This window comes from Zonotrichia leucophrys, chromosome 1 (genome assembly GCF_028769735.1).
Source record: "Zonotrichia leucophrys gambelii isolate GWCS_2022_RI chromosome 1, RI_Zleu_2.0, whole genome shotgun sequence".
Taxonomy (NCBI): domain Eukaryota; kingdom Metazoa; phylum Chordata; class Aves; order Passeriformes; family Passerellidae; genus Zonotrichia; species Zonotrichia leucophrys.
In genome coordinates this window covers 41,297,643-41,313,419 of record NC_088169.1, presented here as the reverse complement: position 1 = coordinate 41,313,419, position 15,777 = coordinate 41,297,643, and the positions used below count along the sequence as shown (strand labels likewise).

General features: G+C 40.9%; 1 protein-coding gene across 1 annotated transcript in view; it reads left to right on the top strand.

The window, feature by feature from the left end:
• Nucleotides 1-14,727, top strand: part of HS6ST3 (heparan sulfate 6-O-sulfotransferase 3) — a 279,479-nt gene extending 264,752 nt beyond the window's left edge. Inside the window, exon 2 of the mRNA XM_064712521.1 lies at nt 9,023-14,727. Within this exon, the coding sequence (XP_064568591.1) occupies nt 9,023-9,728 (706 nt within the window). The 3' untranslated portion in view covers nt 9,729-14,727. The remainder of the gene's footprint in view (nt 1-9,022) is intronic.
• Nucleotides 14,728-15,777: the final 1,050 nt, after the last annotated feature.

Genomic DNA, 15,777 nt, shown 5'->3' with positions numbered 1-15,777 from the left:
AGACCAGGACCAGGTTTTGTCTGGGAATAAGACTTGTGTTCCTAACTGTAAGAAGCAACCTTCACAAGATATTTTCAGTAGGAGCAATGGCATGAAAAGGATATTTCAAAAGCAGTTAGGAAAGGGATAATTGAGTGCTCTTATCTGTGCTGGCAGGGTAGGTAGGTCACTGTGATGTCTCTGAGAGCTTTTTTTCCTAAATAAATCAACAAGCTTCTTAGTATCTGCTCATACTACTCTCTATTTTCTTCACTGCCAGTGAGGCTGAGCTTCCCTATGTGTTTAAATATAGAGTAAAATGCCCAACTTTATGCTCTGTGTTTGAAAATGTATGCCTAAATCCTGAAGGCAACACACAGGAAAAACTTATATTAGCTCAGAGACCTCACACATACTCATATGCTATTCATGTGCATTTTCTAAAATACCAGGATTAAAACCATGGGTAACTACATCATTTCATTAGCCTAGGAGCTGCTAGATACAGACTTGATACTTGTGAACAGAATTAGTTTCTTTAGGGATATGTAGTGGCTGCACTGTCTTCTCCAGTTTCTGGAGACTCTATATTGAATAACCTGTCATTGAAATAAGTACTCATGAAGCTGCTCAATAATTCAGGGTGTGCTGATTTGGAGTGTTGTAGGCCTTGTTAAAATCTTATTAAAATCCCCACAATCTCTTAAAAGAGACTAAAAATCCTCTGTACTGTTCCTAGGGTGGCCAGGAAAGAGCAAGGGAGAAGGGGATAATTTAGTTGTCGAGTTGGTTCGTGTTTGCTGTGTTGTCTGACAGGGCTGTACATTTGGTGACAGGAGACTTTCTGCTGTCATTCAGAATCCCAGAGCCCCAGGGCTGGGAAATGATTTCAGGAGAAGTTCAGCTTCCAGCTCAAAGCAGAGCCACCACTGAGCATAGTTGAGGTTGCTCAGAATTTTGTTGGGGAGAGTTGGATCTTCAAAATCTCTGAGGGTGGAGGATGCAGAGCTGCTACTGACAAAACTTTCCAATGCTTAATTATTCTGATAATGAAAATTGGTTTCCTTTTATTCTCACCTTTTTCCGTTTCTGACTATTGTCCCTCATTAGCTATCCTGCCATGCACAAGAGTGAAAAGCCTTGCTTTATCTTCTCACTGGCCTCTTCTTAGGTGCTGAAAGGCTGCTGTTTGATCTCCACCTAATGTCTTAGACACTTCTTCGAAATACATCATTAAAACTTATATTCTCCTATGCCAAGAAAAAAATTCTCAGCACTCCCACTATCCTTTTGCCAGCAGTTGGTCTAAGGATACAGTTTCACTGATAATTTCGAAGGGCTTGTGGCAATGTGATGTGTCAAGAATGTGATTATTATTGTCATGATTATTCATTACTTTAAAAAAGTACAAAATCACATGTCCAACGTCTAAAAGCAGAGAACATTTAAAAAAGAAATTGTCATTTTGCCTAGTCCAAGGCCAGTTGTCTTAATTCCTGAAATATTTAAGAAAAAAAAAAATTAGAGTCTCCACAAATGCAGTTTTTACCATTGTTTTCAGTACAGATGTAGTGCTGGATTTTGAAACTAACATTTTTTCTGTATTATATGAATCTATGAACCAGTGCTATGTTAAAATAGCTTACCTAGTATCTCATTCTTTCCATATCTATGCATAGCCCTATGCCATTATTGAATTTGTTCTAGCTTCACATCAAGAAAAATTGAACTCTTTAGGTGGAAAAATTCCTAATGTTGCATGTGTAGCATTTGTGTTGCCAAAGGTTCCCTCCCTTTCTTTTACCCTTCTGGATTACCCTAAATCACTACTGTTAAAATTTGTTTGATGTCAAAGAGTGAGTGATCTCTAAAGACACTCCTTGTCATCTGTCATTCTTTAATCAGGTGTAGGACACTAATCTTCTGATCAAAACTGTGCAAAAAAAAAATAAAAAAAATAAAACAGTGCTATAAAGCTTTCCTGAGCTTTTTCTGATGGCATGGGTACAGAATTTAATCAGCTATTTCAGAGGATATTTTTAAAGAAAAAAGGGTTTGCAATATCTAAACAGAAAAATTGAGAGTTTTGTGATGAAAGCAGTGAATTACTGTAAAAGAAACTGAAGTTAGTGACAGGGAGTATTCCTCCTAACATGCAAGGAAATACAAGATTTCACATTTCTTAAGTGCTTCCCAGTGCCCAATCACTACATTTCTCTTGCCTGTAACAGTCTGTGTCACCACAAATTGCCTCCCAAGTGCCCACCTTTTCATACCAGAGCCAGACATACAATCCCAGCTGTCTGACTCCCAACCCTCCCTCTGCCACACTGATATACTGATGTATCAGCAAGGACAACAAAGGTATAATGGACTGCTTTTCTAACTGCTGAATTGGAGATTTGTATGAAACAATACAGAACTTGCTTAAAAACTTTGTTTTACTTCAGGGAATGTTCCAACTCTATAAGCATGTTTAGAAAGAGATATTATATCATGGCTGGTAGATGTATTATAGGTACAAAGAGTTGTGAAATTGAGGTTCTCTGTGGTTATTTCTCCCTCATTACATAATGTTATGTTAGTGGTTAGTTTTTGATATTGGCCTGAACGTTGCATTCTGTGAATACATCCCTTCAGGCAAGGATCCTTTGGCTCCAAGCACAGGGCTCACCTTGCAGGCAGAGACACCTGCACAACACAGACACCTCCAGGTCAGCAGCTGATCTCCCTCTGTGCCCAAGGTACACGCTGTGATGCAGAGGGAGCCTCTAAGGGATGCAGCTCATGCCAGAGGTGGTCCTTGCCACGGCCAGCCACACCTCACTGCCTGTGCTGAGCAGCTCCCTGCTGGTGTCAGAGCTTGCCTCCATGCATAGCTCGTGTGTGGACCACTGCAATTCGTTGTCCTTCCCTGAAAGCAGCATCCAGTCCCTTCTATGAGCAGGCATGTTGTATGGATTTAGCTGCTCTTTCTGCCACTGGGGTAATGAAAAGGTTTAAGTTTAAAAATAGAGACTTGTGGCCAACTCAGAAATGGGAAACAATGGCCAGTTTTTATTCCAGTTAGATTCAGAGCCATGGGACAAAATCTCAAAGGAATAATGAGACACAGCTAAAATCTTGTAGTTTTATACCTCAAAATTAAAGTTGGGGTTTTTTTCTTTTTCTTTTATTTAACTCTGCTAAGTTTTCCTTTAACATGGAGTAAGTGTCTATAGAATTTTACAGCCACTGTTTTCAGTAAAGTGCTCATCATGCCAGATGAAAACTGCAGAAGTGGTGAGGGCTCAGATCCTCTGAGAAAACAGCTAATTAAGTGCTTTTGCTACATGCTGAGCAGGTGACTGTGATGTGAGTAGATAAACCTTCACTTCTTAATGGTGGTGGCTGTTCTTTCAGTAATAGTCTTGTAAAGAAACCCATGAAAACCTGAAAGGACAGATAATAGTATTAAGCTTACAAATTTATGTAAAGGATTTCTTAGAAAACCATTCCATCACGGTGTCTAGCATCCTGTGAGAGACACTAAGCTTAAGAAGCCTACGTGCTCCTGCTGCATTATCTTTGCCAAAGTTTGTGGGACAGCTAGGGTTTATCAGTCTGGCTTGGTGGATAAGCTGTATGATGTTTCCTGCAGACAGATGGACATGCATATATTTTGTGCACCGTTTCATAGATTTTCATTACAGTGCCATTGTTCTGGATAAGTATGCAGTCTGTTCTTGTTATTTTGGGCAGTTTTCTGTAAATTAAACACACCATGGATGCAGAGACACTCTGCATAGAAATGCTGCCAGCCTCAAGCTGATGCATCTGCATTTCACTGACTTTGACCAGTTCAGATCAGCCTGACAATATTTTTTTGCTTTCTGCCTCCCCCCATCATTCCTGTTGCACGTTCAATTATTCCCTAATTGCACATGTGTTGCATTATACTTACCTTTGTTTCATTTGTTTACCCTCTTCCTTTCACCATTACCCATACTGACAATACTTTGCCCAAAGAGAGGTTACTGACTGTGGGCTAACTCTGTTACTGCCTGTGAGAATTTGGGCTTCAGGAAAAAAATGGGAAGTATGAGGTTTTTGTTCACATAATGCTGGTCGTTCTTAAGCCTTCATTTTCCACAAGCTCCATTGGTAGCAGAAGTGTGCTGACAGGATGGCTTTTGGTGGGTATTTCAGACCTTTCTTTAGGAGCACACTCACTTCCACAATTAAAGGTTCTAACTTCTTATCTCCACTTGGGACATAAACTTGACCAGGGCTTTTCTTTCTACTAAGAAGAAGCAGAACGTGGATAGTTTTATGATGCGCCTGGATTTTTTCAGTCAGTTGGGTTTTTCTTTCTTCTGTCTGCTAGTGCTTTCCAAAATATTCTCTGGTGACTCTTTCTCTCCACCTCAAATACTCTCCTGTCTCTGCATCCACTGCCATGAGCATGCTGTTCTCCTTTTATGAAGATGCCATTCATCCCTCTTCCCCAGGAGGCCCTACAGGATGTTTCTGTTCTCAGTGTGCAGTGATCCTTCACGTATTTAGTAAATCTCCCTCAGCTGGGACATCTGCTCCATGGTGATAGAGGAGGCAAAATGCTCTGGTTTGGGATCACCTCTGCTTATAGCAGACTCTGCTCCTCTGAAATTAATTTCTAAACCAGAGCAATACTATTGAAGGATTAATGTAAGATTAGAGTATTTACATTAAAATACCTTATAATGTGGAGGAAATACATGTTCTTTGGTTATAACTAGAAGCTCATTTTATCTGTTCTTTTAATTAAAGGTTTTCTTTGCCTAATGCTAATGAAGAGATTGGATTTCATGCAAGTAGGACTAGAGCCTTAGGAATTACCAAGTACTGCATAATTCCAGTGTAAACAATAGTGTGCAGCCCACACTTCACACTGGCGTTTGTTTAAGCTCTTGCATGGATCATCAGGCCCTTGCTGTGGCCATCACTTGCGCAAAAAATCAACTATCCCACAGTGACAACTTCAATAACCCATTAGTTTCAGTACATCATGCTCAAAAGGAGATTGCTTAATCTGGGGAAGCTGCATAAAGTTTCCTTTCAGGAGGAACTGACACTGCAACTAGTGGGCTGGTGTTTGAAATGAAATCTAGACTGGTCTTACACGTCTATGTGTTTATAGAGACAGTCACAAGATACATTGGCAGTTATGGATTTACTCTCATTTTTCTGTCATTGACAAACGCAGGTTATGGCCAGATTGCAGTGTAAATTTTTACACACACACATGCTGATATAGATATTGATTACATAATTATATAGATATAGTTTGTATGGGTTTTAATTAATTTGGAATATTTTCTGGAAAATATCTTCTCCCTGACATACCAGCATATTCTTTTTGGCTAACCTTTAAGCACTGAGGGTATCTGTGGTAGTAGTTTTAGCAATCGATGATGGGAGTCTATAAAATAAATCCAAGAAGTCTGTGATGAGTTTGCTTTGACAAACAGGGTAACAGGAGTCATTACTTGATTCTTTGCTCAGTATTTCCCACAGTGGGTTGCCATTGAGTTCAATACAGCCATAAGTGTGAGCATGGGTAATGCAAGAGGGTCATTTACACCAACAAGAACAATCTGTACACAATCTGTATTCAGAGTGGCTCAGGCATATTCAGTGTTCAGCTAACTTTATGCTATTTTACTGAACAGTGAAGAAAGGCCATAGCCTGTTTTGTATTTTTAACCTGCTTCTTGTCTTTGTTATGAGCTGACTCCTTGGCTATTCCCAGTGTGATTGAATGCTTGTTTATGAGGCACTGAGGGCTCCAAAATGCTTCTATAATTATTCCATAAATGTCAACATTTGAAAACAATTTAAAACCCATTTCCTAAGATAATTTTATAAGTTATATAATTTTCCAACTGAAACAAATGTCCAGGGCCTTAGTGTGTTTAATTGTATCATTATTCTGGAGACACGCTTTTCCCTGAAAGAAAACTTTGTGTACAAGTTCATGTAGCATTCCTCCAGTCCAGGGGCAGCATGTAGCAGTGTCATCTGGACAGTGTCCAGGATAAGGTGGAAGAAATCTTAAGGTCTTCCAACCTCAGATTGATTAAAAGGGTGACAGAGGGTCAAAGCCAGAAGGTTAATCAGAGGATTGTAAACTGTGAATGCAGCATAAGTTATCAGACCCTCAAAAACTAGATGTGTGTCAAGCTGCTGTTGAAGTTTGTATGCCCGATGAAGAAGCCATTTAGTGGAAGGCAACTCTCTGGAAGCTGCAGAATCCAGCAGGAGATTTATCTGGGCAGTGAAAACAGCTGCAGAAGTTAGGTACTCACAAGGAGGAGCAGCATCAGGCTCGGTATGCAGAAGGGAAGGTACGGATGTTAACCAAAGATGTACTGCTCTCATTTCCATGCATTTGCTTTGTACTCCTGTTTATTGCACATCAAACACATTTACATATCCAGGGATGAAAGGGAAATGATTGATGCAAAGGAGGTATTTTTGTTAATTGTTGTTGCTCTGAGTCATACCTGACTGGGCATGCTGGAGATGGGTGAGGAAGGACAGAACTATTATTAGAGGTATAAATAACTGTCAAGAGCAAGTTTAAAATCTGTCTGTTCCGCTTGTTAACATCCAAAATTATCTGAAGAGAGAAGGGGCAGCAATACAAGGACTAAGCCAATGTCCCATCTTTGTTGATGTAGATGTTTGCAATTGCCTCTGAGTCTTTGCCCATTTTTTCCATCTCTGTTTCCTTGGAGTTTCAGCTGTTTATGATCACAACCCTATCAGTGCCTGCTGGATGTTGCAACAGCAGCTTCTTATGCTCAGAGCTGATGGGTGTTTGAGAATTGGGCTGTTTTATCTGCACAGCACTTGTGAAATGCGTCCCCTTTTTTCCCTGTAAAATGGCAAGTAGTTCTTAATGCGCTCTCATACACGCAGTGTAGAGCCAGGATGAGATAAGCATCCAATCTGAGAAGAGAAAGCTGTGCCTCAAGTGTCCAAAGACTGCTTTTTCATCGTGGAACAATCCTGCAGAGTACACAGGAGGATTTCTGGTACTTCCTGCTCTGCAGGAGAAGAGGGATTTTAGAAATACCTGTCTATGAAGGGTTGTGTGATTCTTGGGTTCCCTGTTGATGTGGGTGGTGTAAGGAACTGAAGGGGACCAAAACAGCTGATGTGCAATTTGGCTATGTGTGAGCAGCAGTCAGAAGACCCAAGCTCCAAATGATTCAAGAAATATCATCCTTCAAAGTGTCATCTGACAGATGATAACAGAAATCTTGATGATGCTGATGCATCTTGATGATGCTGACAGAAATCTTGGCTTCCAGTGCAAGTGATAGTGAAAATACATCCATGACAATCCCTATTTTAAATCCTTCCACCTGTAAAGCTTCTGCTGTGAAGTAAGTATTGAAACAGCTGTTTCCATTAGGGAGTAGCTCAGGAAATTACCCTGCAGCAGAACATAGTCCATAGTTTGGTCTCATAACCTTATTCGGGAAAGTATATTACAGATCCTGTAGGTGGGAAATTCAGAATGAATACAAATGAAGTATTCAGACCTGTTTCCCTTTGCTTTGCCTGCACTGGGAAATATATCTGCATATTTAGCAGTGTGTGAGGAAATAAATATTTTTATGATTAACCTAAGATTCATGGAGATGGTGATCTTTGGTGGCAGGAAGTGGGTGATACCTCAAAAAGCAAAGTAATTGTCTTGGAGGTTGTTAAAAATGTTGAGATTTTTCATTCTACTGGAGTTAGTTCTTGTATGAGATGATCCTTCCAAAACATTGGTTTGTTTACAGGTACCTTGTCTTCAGCAAGCTTGCTTCCTGCTTACTTCCTTCATCCTTCTCTGCTTCCTGCTTCCTCTCTTCATCCTTCTCCAGGCTGAAGAAAAAGTACTGAGATCAGACTTTTCTTAAGAAATCTTAGGGCTCATGATTTATTAATGTGCAGTTTGCAGTAAGATGAGTCATGCAAACTCATGAGCCTATTTTTATACCAGATCATGTTTTAATTTTAGTCATGAATCTTCTTCTGGTAATTCTAGCTGAGAGAAATCATAAGTATTTCAGTTTTGCTTTGTGTATATGATATCACCCTATAACTCAGGTGAGTTATTATTGAGTAAAACATCCCTCAGTTAAAAAAACCTCAATCTGTGAAAGTTTCCTTGATACATATTTAATTGCAGTCCCTTTCAGATAGCCATAAGTAAGACATACAAACTGAATTTAACAGCAAAAAGATGAACTGACAATGTGAGCTCTGTAGTTATTTTCTCTATTTCAGATCAATATATCTTGGTGTCTCTTTTGTATTCTTGACAGATGAGATTGAATAATAATAATCCTTACACCAACAAATGCTTTTGTACTACAGGATTATAACTAATTTCAATCAAGTACTTGTCTCAAATTAAGTCATATTAATGGATTTTTGGTGTCTTATTATCTTCACTCCAACCCATTTAATAATAGGGTTTTTCTTAAGTAGGTGGCTCATGCCATTCTTCCACATGGTGTTATTTTTAGCACTTACACTGTCCACATGAAATTGCTTGAGCTTTTCTTAGGTTATGCCGAGTGCTGTAGGGATTATCAACCCCTGCATCTTGTGAGACGTGCGTGTCTCAGTCCAGAAGAGAAGGGGCAGCATTATTACAATCACTTTTCACACATTCTGATATTGCTGGCCGTTGATACTTCAATGTGGAGGGGAGCATACTTCAGTTAATTGGTTTCTATGTAAAGTAACTATCACTGAGCACTTGATAGGTCAAAGTAATTCTGTTTCTCTGAAAACTGCTTATTTCCTTTCATATCTCTCTCTCTCTCTCCCAATTCACCTTGTATTTTATTCACAGTATTTATGAAGATTTTACTGTCTCAGAAATAGTCACCTGAACTGCCTACATTGCCCTGGAAAAAGTGAAGGGTGTGGTGCCAGTGTTAGGGAATAGTTTTATTGGAGAATAAATAGGAAAACCTACTGAACTCCTAAAACTGTGTTTAATTGTATGTTTCAGGAATTTCTATTACATCACCATGCTGAGGGATCCAGTGTCACGGTACTTGAGTGAATGGAAACACGTCCAGAGGGGCGCGACGTGGAAAACTTCCCTTCATATGTGCGATGGAAGAAGCCCAACGCCAGACGAGCTGCCTACCTGCTACGAGGGAGACGACTGGTCTGGAGTCAGCTTACAGGAATTCATGGATTGCAGCTACAACCTGGCCAGCAACCGCCAGGTGCGCATGCTGGCCGACCTCAGCCTGGTGGGCTGCTACAACCTGACTTTCATGAATGAGAGTGAGAGAAACATGATTCTTCTCCAAAGCGCCAAGAACAATCTGAAAAACATGGCCTTCTTCGGACTGACGGAGTTTCAGAGGAAAACACAGTATCTCTTTGAGAGGACATTCAACCTAAAATTCATTTCCCCCTTCACCCAGTTCAACGTCACGCGGGCCTCGAACGTGGACATCGGCGAGGACGTGCGGCGGCGGATAGAGGAGCTGAATTTCTTGGACGTGCAGCTGTATGAATATGCTAAGGACCTGTTCCTGCAGCGCTTCCAGTACTCCAAGCAAGAGGAGCACCAGAAGAACCGGCTAAAGAGGCGAGAGGAGCGGCGACTGCTGCGGGAGCAGAGAGCTCACCAGTGGCCAAGGGAAGAGGCAGCAGAAGTAGCTGTTACTGAAGATTATAATAGTCAGGTTGCAAGGTGGTGATGCTCCCCCATCTCGCCTGACCAATGAGAGAATCAGAGTGTTTGTGCAATGTGGCTACCTGGGAATTAGCCAAGGGAGACTTACTGCTTTGGTAAATGAGACCTCATCTGACAACTCCCCCTCCTTGTCTCAGTTTTTCTTGGTTTCTGCCAGTGAGAATGTATTTTTTTCTCAATAGGTATTCGTCAGTGTTATTAAATGGCAGTAGAATAAGATTCCTGGCAGAAAAGACTTCCTTCAAAGGCTTAAGCTATGAGGATGGGTTGAAGAGACAGAGAGATCCTTTGCATTAACAGATGTACCCTGTACAATCTGAGCTACTAAGACTTGTGCAGACATGAATGATAGACTGGGGAAAAATACCTGGCTTGGTTTTTTTGTGACATGAGAGCTGGTTTGTTTCGTACTGTTCATTACAACTGTAGTGCATAACTTTCTAGTAAATGAAATTGATAAGGTGCACACATTGCCCTTCAAACTTCTACATGCTGTCTTTTGATTAAGGGAAGAATTTGATGAGGTGATTAAAAAAGACATAGGAAGTGTTGGATTGGGACACTTCTAGCTCTGTTCCAAAGGCCAGCAGTGAGAGATCGATTATAGGTGAGGTAGTAGAGGGATTGGCTTATTTCCCTGCAGGTGCTGAGAATACCGAGCCCAGCCAGGTAGGAACCATCTTTCTGAGTGTGTGTGGCAAAGGCAAGCTTTGAGAAATGAGGTCCACATGGCAGCTGAGCACACATGACAGAGATTATCTGGCTGGGGGCAATGAAATCTGCCGTCACATTCACAAAAGGGGTCAAGAAAACTCCAGGGAAGAGGAAAGAGAGAGAAGGAAAAGCTTAAATATTAGTGCGACATTTTCCAGATTTGCTGTAAAAGCCTGGAGATACATTGTCTGTGAAGGTAGGCAGGTTTATTATATTGTCTGTTAAAATACATTGATGCTGAGTGCATACAGCTTAAATTGGTTTTCTCTCGAACTAGAGTAGTGGCTAGAAAAAAAATCAGCTTTCATTTTTATAGGATACATAATGGATATGTGGAAAGTCTTGATATTTATTACTCTATATGAGGATTCTTTGTAAATTTATGGTTTTCATGATGAGAGATCTGTATCTGTTTTTCTTCCTTGTCTAGAAAATGATTCAATGGGTTCTTCCCCCATGTGTTCCATTCTTGTGGCTAAACTGTATCTGTTTATTCCAAGATTTTATGTTGTTCCATTCGTAATAGTGAAATTTTTAAAAGAGGGTCCTGTGCACCATAGATCTGAGAGTTTTTTTCCTTCTTCTTCTGGCATAAATGTAAAGCATTAGGAGGAAATTTCTCTAAGTGCCTCAACGTGGCTGCTAAATCAAGATGCTGAAAGTATATTATTGCATGCATGAATGGCTTTTACCTTATAGATTTGCTAATTAGAAGTACTGGAGTACCTGATGTGGATGCACATTTCTCGCTTGTTTTCAAAATTCAAGGTTTCTATCCAGTTGATTGAAAAAATAATGTGTTACAGAAAAAAGAGGCTCAATTTGAAAATTTGTCCCTTCATTTCCAAGTTGGATTTTTTTTTTGTGCATGCTGTATCTTCTCTTCTTCTGACAATGCTATTGCTACTTATCTATGCAGAATATCAAAAATAGAGTCTAATGATCCTATTGAAAGTTAATGCATACAATAATACATTGAACATTGAAATATCATAATAGCATTAAGAAGTGAAGAGGGCTACCAGGATGATGCCTCATTATCAATGTAGTTCATTAACAATCTGCTGCTTTACGTCTGATTGTCAATGTGTTACTTTGGGGTGAGTAGCGGTGGGGTTTGGTCCCTGATACCTCTTCCACTCATGGCTCATGTACATCTTCTCCCACCTGTGCATTCAGAAGGGAAAAGGAAGATTGTTGTTCTCTTGCCTGAGCATGGGATGTCTGCCTTAGGGAAGAGTGAGGAGCTCCCTGGGTTCCTGGATGGTGCTGCTTGGATCCCCCTTGCCTGGAAGAGGCGCTCCGACACCTCGCTCACGAATGGACACCAACCTTCCAAGACTTAAATTGAAATATTGACAACTGAGGTCTGAAGCTTGCTCTGGTTGTCCTGGCTGCAGGACAGTGGGGCCATGAAGAGCTAAGCCTCACTGGCACTATTGCACCTTTAGCACAGTGCAGGTAATTCACAGTGGTCTGACAGCTGATGGCACCAGGGCTGTAGGCTGGGCTGGCCCTGTGGAGGGAAGGAGCATTCTGGTCGGTGACACAGGGATGATGGGAGCTGTTGCATCTCCCCCTTCCTGTGCCCATTGCTACATCTTGCTGGAGACCAAACAGCATGAGAGGGGAAGGAAGGATGCTTTTGCCACCTGATGCTCAGTCTCCAGGATTTGCTGGTGCACTTCTTGTTCCCATAAGCACAGGTAGCTCGGGGTGCTGGGAAGACCCTGAAGGGCAGGGAAGAAGCCAGCCATGTGGAAGGTAAGATACAAGGCCAAATTCACATTGAGGAGCACGGTACGCAAGGAAGTAAGATGAATTCCAACTCATCTTTTGTTCTGTAGGGCATCCTTTTCTTTTCTTCCTAAGTGCAAAAAAAGTTGTCCCTTCCTCACATACCTCTTTGCTCAGCAGGCCACCTCTCCATGCTGCTCACAGCAGCTGGGACCCCATTTTTCATTTAGAAAGTACAGTGTTTTTCTTTTCAAGGGAGAGGAGACAGTGCTCAGAAATACTTCCCTGGAGCCTCACCAGTGACTGTAAGTATCAGTTTCAGCTGTCTAAGCACACCAACTGTTCTCCAGACTGTTCCTTCTGCCTGATACAAAACAAATCCTAATGAGGAAAATCAAAGACGTTTTCTAGGTGGTTTACATTAGCTTGAATAGTTTGGCAACATCTTAATGTGATGCCTCACCTTTTTCATCCGTCATTTCCCAGGAGTCAAGATTAGGGTCCTGAAGAGCTGTTAATGTGCTGTGGCATCTATGTTAATGGGATTTGCCTTAACGCTTGGGATTTAGTTAAAATTGAAGTTGGTTTGTTGGATTTTTTCCCTCTGGAGCCTGTGTAACAGCCCTGGTTCCGGAGGAGTAGGTTTGTTGCTTTTGTTATTTTGGGTTTTTTTTGGAGGGGTGGGCAGTGAGCAGCTAAGACCTTGCCCAGAGCCCTGGGCCTGAAGGACCTGGTGCCTCCTTCCCTAGCTCCAGCTGCAGATCACTGCACCAACAGTCCTGTTTTTCTTAGCAGAGTTTACTTACACATGACAAATAATGCAGTTTGGGAACACCTTCAGGCTGACTTCTAAGACACAGGCCTGCAGCTTTTTTCCTCTTGGGCACGGTGCCTGAAATAATGTAATGCAAAAGCAAAAAGAAGGTCCTGCTTCATATCTCTGTTATTCCAGGTTTTCATTGCTCTGACAGCATAAACTTCACCATAATTACACTGGCCCATATAAGATCAGGGAGCAGCATGCTTCTTTAAGCTTTGTGAGCAGCAATGCTATAGGATTTCTGTCCATCTTCCTGGCATTCTTTTGTTGCTTAAACAAGGCAATTTGGCTTCTGCTACTGTGGTGCTGAAACAAATCTCATTCTTCTGTAATGGAGATGTACTTGCTAATCTCACCCATCACATTCCCAGCACTGCCTTTTCCAGTTATAATTCACTGTGGGCTTGGAGTGGACAAAGACATATGCTGTGTCATTAGAACTTGGTCCTGATAATTTGATGTGTAGTCCAAGCACTCACCGTAAGGCCTTATGGCCTTATTAAGGAATGAAAATTTGTCTCTCTTTCCCACTCACCAGTGCTGACAGTAAAAACCTTTTTCACCATCAAGAGAAAAAAAACCCCACTGTTTCTGATGTTTGGTATTTTCCACTGCTGTTGTGTTAATAGTGAGGCTGTCAATGCCTTGCTAGGGATTCTACCCAGTATACAGCAGTTACTTGCTGTTCAGTAAAATCAGAAATGCAGAAAGAAAAGTGATGGAAGTCAGATCCAGAGCCACACTTCATATCTGTATCACACCCATTCACCCAACAGCAGGTCACATCACCTTTGTGTGTGGAGATGTTTCAGATTTAACATCCATGACTAAATCAGGAGATTTCTTAAGTTGATCTTCTTGCCCGCACATGCTTCCTTCCGCCCAAGTGGGATCTTGTTTCCCACCAGCACTCTTGTATCAGTTATGAGCACTGCTGTTTTAAAACATATCTCACTTTTTCTTCTCCCTGTTGCTGTTTCCCTGATACACATGGAATTATTCTTTTTTTGGGTCTGGGATAAGGATTAGGTGATTTCCAGACTGGTGGGGAATACTATTTACAAGATGAATGATCACAATAAAGTCATTCAGCTGGAGTTGATGGCTGTATCCTCTGTATGTATGGGGGAAAAAAAAGAAAAATCACACTCGAAAAAGGTACCAAATTTTTACTGTAACACTTCTTGCAGTTTGGTTCCTGTAATATTTTCTTTGTCTACATTTTGTGGAGGGAAATGGGTTCCATGCCTGCAATGTCCTTGGCTTTCCTCTTGGCCATATCACTTGCTCTGTGATTTCAAATAAATGTTGGAAGAGAAGAAAAAAAAAAAGAATTCCCATCAGTTGCCATATTTAAGACGAAAAAATAAATTAATAGGTTGTAAATTACTTTATTCTTTAGGAATTTTCCTTCTGTTTATGTGCAATAATGTTTGTGAATTCTGCTACTGAGAGATTGTATTGTGAGTAATCATATATACTTCCATTCCTATTTAAAAGATAGTTTGTAGACCTAGGGATTTTCATTGACGTAAAGCACAATTTAATGAATTATTTAATGTGTTTAACCATTGTGATGTCAAAAGCAATTGTTTTCATATATTTATTTGTTGGTGATTTTCTGTAAAAATGATGCTCATTAAGAGATCTGTTAAAAATGAAGTTTTGTTGAATATTGTTGGGTCCATGAATTACTTATGAGAACAAATAAACATTGATTGTGTTTTTGAAACACCAAAGATTCTATCTTATCTACATAGCCATAAAAATGACTGAAAATGTTTCATGTCATAGTAAAAATCTATTGTGTGTTTTTAACAAAATGTACATGGAGGAAAATCACATTGCTTTAACTTAATATTCAATTATATTAGGACCCAATACCAAATCTTTTGCTTACAATTGGACTTATTTCTGCTCCAACAGCACTGAGGAGCAGTCCAAATCATCAGGATAATCTCCTGAGCTCTGTGGGGAGTAATGAGAAGCTGAAGTCTGTTGCTGGACTGTCAGCCTGGTACTGCTGGTTTGCTCTTGAAGTCTACCTGTGTGAAAGCTGAGGGCTAGCCCTGTATGGTAGGGAGTGTTCTGACTCTCCAGAGTTTGTTGACAGTGATGAAAAGAGTGTTTATGAGTTAGAATCATGGGAAAGGCCAAACAATATCTTGGTAGGAGTCTGTTACAAACCAGCCAACATGTTGAAGAGGCAGATAAAATATTCCATAAGTATCTGGGGGAAGACTCACAATTGTTAGCATTTGCTCTTCTGGGGGACTTGAACTTACCAGATGTCTGCTGGAAATACAATACAGTGGAGAGGAAGCAGGTTCCTGGAGTGTGTGGAAGAGAATTTCCTGATGTGTCTGGTGGGCAGCCTGAGCAGGGCCTCACTGGAGCTGTTGTTTGTGGACAGAGAAGGACTGGTGGGTGGTGTGATGGCTGGAGACATCTTGGGCACAATAATCTCAAAGTGATAGAGTTTCCAATTCTTGAAGAGTAAGACTGAGTCAACAGAACTGTTACCTTGGGTCCAGAGGGCAGACTTTGGGCTGTTTTGGAGTCTGGTTGACAGAGTCCCTTGGGAAACAGTCCTGAAAGGCAAAGAAGTCCAGGAATGCTGGACATTCTCCAAGAAGGAGTTTCTAAAGGCACAGGAGCAGACTGTCCCCATGTACTGAAAGATGACCCAGCAGGGAAGAGCCCCAACCTATCTGAGCAGAGAGCTTTGACTGGAATTTGGGGTAAAGTAGAAACCTTTAGGAAAAAAGGCAGGTGACTCAGG